General features: G+C 32.5%; 1 protein-coding gene across 1 annotated transcript; it reads right to left on the reverse strand.

Annotated features, from left to right (window-relative positions):
- Positions 1-4,928: 4,928 nt before the first annotated feature.
- On the reverse strand, positions 4,929-5,738 carry TRIADDRAFT_52791 (uncharacterized protein; the record flags this gene model as incomplete). Its single annotated transcript, XM_002109066.1, has 2 exons — positions 4,929-5,444; positions 5,736-5,738. 2 exons carry the CDS (start codon positions 5,736-5,738, stop codon positions 4,929-4,931), a joined length of 519 nt encoding a protein of 172 aa, XP_002109102.1.
- Between the last annotated feature and the right edge of the window lie 407 nt (positions 5,739-6,145).

Consider the following 6,145-nt stretch of genomic DNA (forward strand, 5'->3'; position numbering starts at 1 on the left):
ACTGCTTGATGTGATTGATGATGAGAATGAAACTAGGCTGAGAAATTGCAAGTTCAACGAGTCCAAATTGATTGCCACCTTTTTAGTTTGGATGCTACTGGTCCTGTTGGTGAACTAAATTTTGAAAGAGAATCAGCCCTTTTTATATTTTTCGCTTGCACTACAATTGCATGTTGAAATTATAATTGCCATAGCAAAGTTATGCTACATTATTTATTATTTTAATGATAAAACATAGAATTGAATAAATTAGGTAAAGAATTAGAAAAATCACCATCCAATCGATCTATTAGAAGACTTTTTTCCCTGCTGAATCTTAAGGCGTCATGCTTGTATACTGTAAATAAATAACCATCTTTTGCATTACTGCTCAACTATGCGCAAGTAAAGTACTATGTACTAGCAGTACTACTGAGTGAGTACTGAAATATTCTACTTAAAAAACTGATATGCAAAGTATCACCATCAGGTGGCTTGCATACTTATATAGATTCCACTTTAGGCAATAAACTGATTCAGGGAGTTGAGCTGAGCTTGTTGGAAGTTACCAAAATAAATAATGTGAATTCAGGATTGCTGCTATTTGTTTAGTTAATGAATTTTGGTGTCTATAACACAGCATAATCTGTCCATACCCTATCCATTGTATAATGTGCTGCATGTTCTACATTAAGAATAGTATGAAATTGATCGTATTTTGATTTAAAATTGAGGAATAGGTATTACTGTTGAAGGTATCCTAATTATTTTAATCACTAGGGCGAATTACTGTCAACCGATATTTTAATAGACTAAGCAATTGTGTTGATTTAAGTTGCCCCTGAATGGTTCAGAGACTATTCACCATAATTCTTCCTTTCCCCCGTCACTGTAAGTAGAACTTGCAACGTATCAGAGATTTTTCTTTCCCTGATGATTATCCACCCTCGTAGAAAGCTTTTCCCTTCATGGTCCTGATAAGCGTCTATGTTTTCCTTTTACTCTAGTGTACCAGTATTCATTCTTGGGAAAGATTCAAACTCCAACAGAAATAAACATGCTATGCATGTACCGTATGTAGTGATTTACAGAACTTCCACATTACTTTATAGATGCAAGGCTGTATTGGTCGCAGCTTATTTATTTTCTTTGAAGTCCTGATTCACAATCACTCAAATACGTTAACGATGAATTTATATTTTGTAGGATAAGTCAGCAACCTGAAAATAATTAGATATACTTGTTTATAATAGAGTACCAAGCAGGTATTCGCCGAATATCATTACATTAGTGACTTCTCCATGTATATAGTCGTCGCATAAATACCCAGTGAGTACAGCAATAATTTAGAAACACTTTGATATTGGATAGTTATTATTACAGCGAGCTTATAAACATAGGTTACTACCCTTTAACGAGTAAGGGTATAATCTACGCCCTATTACAGTAAGCTAATCACTTAGTCTATTGACAAGAAAATTACATCTTGGTAAAATCGTTTTATTTACATCGAAAGTTAAAATTCCGCTTACGACGCGATAAAGTACAGGTGCTCAATTTTCAGAGATGGTATTGTTTATATTCATAATCACGGCAAAAAGTTTTGCCATGTATTATGAATCGATTGATCAAGAGTAGCCTATGAAGCTTACCATTCACACTGTTGTCGTTTTACTTCTTTAACTTAAAAACTATCCATACAGTACTGTAAAACTTTGTAATATAATCATAAACTATATCACTACGTTTGCAATAAAACCTGTTCTACTAACACGGCTCAGTATGTAAATTATACAAAAAATTTATAATAATCAATTTTATTACTGTTGTTCTTGGATTGAGATGTTACTTAATAGCACTAAATGCTCTTAAAAGATGAGGGGGAAAGTTCTTACGACATCAGATCTTAGGATAGAAGGACAGAGACCAATAGTGACCGGAAAATATAACTGCTTAAATATTTAGCTTACTTTATTTACAACATTAAAATTGCAAACTTGATCTCTTAACATTTACAGAAATTAGTATGAGAAAGCAATCATGTAATTAGTATTCATTAAATTCTACGATGCTGCAATCAAGCTGAAATCAATAAACTTAAATTAATTATGGTAAACATTACTCATATAGACTGGGTACTATTTCAGGTTCTATCTTACTTTACTTCTACGTAACCTGTTGGCAATAATAAATAATCTAACAGGCTCATTACAACATTTAAATGACATTTGATACATGGCAGTAATTACATGATGATTGATAATGCCAATATTGATTAATTCCTCTTTAATAATAGTTTGAATTTAAGTGAATGTGATTATTACCCTTTCTCCTGAAAGGCTCCTTTGTACATGATCGTGATGCATGTCCATCTATCTCTAATTCTTTACTGTACTGTAAATAGATTTATTTTTGAGGAAAAAAGCGAACTCCCACAAATAGATACCCCATAAATACATGTAGTGATTAACACATTTTCTGATCAATTTTTATAGATCCAAGACTGTATTGGAGCCGGTTGTGTTTATTTTCTTAAAGTTCGTATTGGAAATCGTTCAAATACTTTGCTATAAATCTCATTCCTTGTCTATAAGATAGGTCAACAACCAAAAGATAACAAGATGAACTTGTATTTGATTGATTACCATGCCGATTTTCGTAAATGATCATGACGGTAACGACTTTTCGACGCCAACCAATTATTGCATACATACCTAGCCAATAAAGTATTAATTTTAAAGACATTTTGATAAAGGACATGGGTAGATACTATTCTAACGAGCTTATAACCGTGAGTTAGTATCCTTTCAACAGTAACTGGCTGGCTCTTAATCTACATTCTATTACAGTAAGCCAATTAACTCCATCTATTGACATGAGAATTGCACCCAGATAGAATAGCATTCATTCTTTGCATGATATTATGTCAAAGATTAAAAAGCGGCTTACCTCATGATAAATTTTGATACTCAATTTGACGGGAAAGGTCATGTCATATCAAATTAATGATCATCGCAATCTTGTAATAACATATATTATAAATGAGTCGATTGAGGAAGGATTATCTATGAAAATTATTATTTGTACAGTAGCAGTTTCACTTCTTCAATTTATAAACTAGCCGTCAAGCGTAATGTTGTAAAATGCTATATAGGCTACATCGTTCAACCTAAATCGATTGTGTTCATGACAAATAGATTGAGTCAAGAAATTAGGCAATTCTTCCTTGATGATCAAGATCACTATTTCTGTTCTCACTCCAGTATGAATATCGATTCTGGTATACTGTAGATAGTACGATCTATTTCAGGGATACATTTCTAATTTATTCAATCTAATACTAACCTTTTAAAATACGATCATGACTAACTGGCTAGAGTCATGCTCGTCGTCAGCAAGATACTCGACAACAGTCTAACTGTCTCGTCGTTCTCGGCCAACTGTAATGGAGTAGCGATTGCATTTAATATTTATAACATTGTTCGTAGCACTCAATGTTGTTTTATGTGGTTTCTACAGATAGCGACTTTGGCAGATGCTAAAAGTTTTCTTCGATTTCTCTATTTGGAGATAGGATAGAACAGCTTATCGTTGGTAGTTATGCCCAAGAGAGAAAGGAGATATTCCCTAAGAGTTCATATATTGTCGTAGCTTTCAGAGGATTAATTAAGGGAGATTGCTTGCGATTGCAGCACATTGAAAGTCTTCCTACGGGTACTGATCGTTTAAAACTTCTCTAAAACCTTGCAGTATAGTGCAAATAGTTTTCAGCATTGTGATTTTGAAATTCTATTTTATTACTATAGCCTTATGTAGATACAGTACATCTTGCTAAAACTCCAAATCCGCAAGGTCACGAGCACCGAATAAAGTAACTGTATGCAGCCCCTAAGATAGCTTAGATTGTGATCCAAGCAAGATTGTATGAGAATAGCTTAAATTGCATCGTCAACGTTTGCCTGTTTTACGGTATTATTCTTTGTCTATTTTTAATAATTTAATACCAGGGTTTATACAACTACAGTTTGACAATATGCATACAGTTAGGATACGATGAATCTTATTATTTAAATTTAAACTTTGGGTCCCTAAACTTAACAATTTGGCCAATTTTATTTTATTTGTGCTGATAGTACATACAGTAGTATAGCTAAAATGACACTGTAAGTCTGTTTCATCCTTCTTGATTTCTCCCTATAGTATGTGAGTAACTACCAATGATCTCCGTATCCTCAGAAAGTTACAGCAACCACTGGTCTTTATGCGATAAAAAGTGAACTTAAACTTTATTAAAAGTTGAGTCAATTTGTACTTCAATGGCACTATCCATTAGTTATCAATACTTAAAGATAGAAATATTAATTAACATAGTTATCGATTAAAAATATTACACGCGTAATATGTCAATTTTATGATATTATCAATAAATTCCAAGATAAAGCCTACTAGAAAACTGTATTAGTCGGATACCATATTTTTCTATGTCTTACTTTCACAACGACAACAAAATCAGTTATTACGGTAGAAATTCTTGTTTACTTAGTTGCTATAGATAATTAAATTATTCACAGTCGTGATATACAATACTGATAGTAGTCCAACATTGCATGATAAATTTAAATTCTGCAAAATTGGATGTAGCGCGGAAAAGCTTGCCAGGGCAAATAAGCGAAGTTAGTCTATGCCTATTAGATATATAAATAGAAGTAGTACTTGATACATCTTTCTATAATCATGTCAACTTGAACAATATATAAGCTTAAACGGGATGTATATGACCCGAATATAATTTATAATTAAGGGCAAAACGGCCACTAATATAAACAAGGGAAGGATACAAAAGTATTTTATCGTGGTACTAAATTTAATAATTCTTTATCTGATATTAATTTAAACTTCTTCTATGGCAAGTTATGATCTTTGACTTATACAGCATAACAGAAAGTAAATTACGGTTCTACTATCAATTTAAATTTTACTTCCTGTTGTATACATGCACAATGGATTGGTACATATAATGAAAACACTGCTTTCTTATCCACTGAGGGCCAACTGTCATCTAAAACATCGTATTCAAACTCAATTCGCTGCTTCATATTCGCTTTTTCACATTTTTCAATCATTTTAGGTGAACAGCCTGCATAATCACAGCTTGTATAGGCATATTGAGAAGGCCCACGAAGCGTAAAGTTGGATAATACTTGTGGAGGTATGAATGCTTGTAGTTTCTCAGCGACAAAGCAAGTGAAACCAAAGTTGTCTGTTTCTAGCGATTTTTTAATCTTTGTGGATGTATGCTTCAAACCTTTGGTGTTATCGATTTCTTTCACTGAATGCGAACCCAATTTTGTTTCCTTGCACATTGCATCTTCGGATTGAGAAGATCGTGCACTACCATAGGGTAAGGCGATTAAAAGAATCATCATTACTGGGATTATCAACAATTTTGAAATGGTGGAGCGTACCTATATTTTCAAAGACAAAGCAAAATCAGTTAATGTTTCTCATGCATTCCATTGACGTAAGTTAGCAATGAATTAAGCTAAATAAAGAATTGAGACTAATTATTTAAATTTTAAATGTTATAAACTCTTAAATGAAATGGTTAGTAATAAACTTACTATGTATGACAATAATACCAACAATTACTACCATTATTATTACAAAAAACTAAGACTAATATCTATTCGAGCTAGCTAAGCAGGTTAAGAATTTAAATTAAGAACAAAAAACAGTACATTCTAAATTATTCTCACCATTTTGCCACTTGATGTCAACGATAATTAGATTGAAACTGACTTGAGAGATTAAAACTTTAACGAGTCCAAATTAATGATCGCCTTTTTAGTTTAGAAACTACCGGTGCTGGTGATGAATTGAATTTTGTAAGAAGATCAGCCCTTTTATGTTGTTCGCTTGCTCTCCAATTGTAAGTCGAGATGATGATCACTATGGCATAAATAAGCAGCATTGTTTATTATTTTAATATTATAATGTAGCAATATTGCATAAATTACGCAAATTACTATAAAATCACCTTCTAAATGATTCCTAAGCAGATTTTTTCCCTTTTCGATGATTTAATGAGATCTGGTTATAGACTGTAAATAAATAATCATGGTCTACACTGCTATTCAGCTATGAGCAAGTAAAGGGTTGTAGCACC

Source organism: Trichoplax adhaerens, genomic scaffold (genome assembly GCF_000150275.1).
Source record: "Trichoplax adhaerens TRIADscaffold_1 genomic scaffold, whole genome shotgun sequence".
In the NCBI taxonomy this organism is placed as follows: domain Eukaryota; kingdom Metazoa; phylum Placozoa; class Uniplacotomia; order Trichoplacea; family Trichoplacidae; genus Trichoplax; species Trichoplax adhaerens.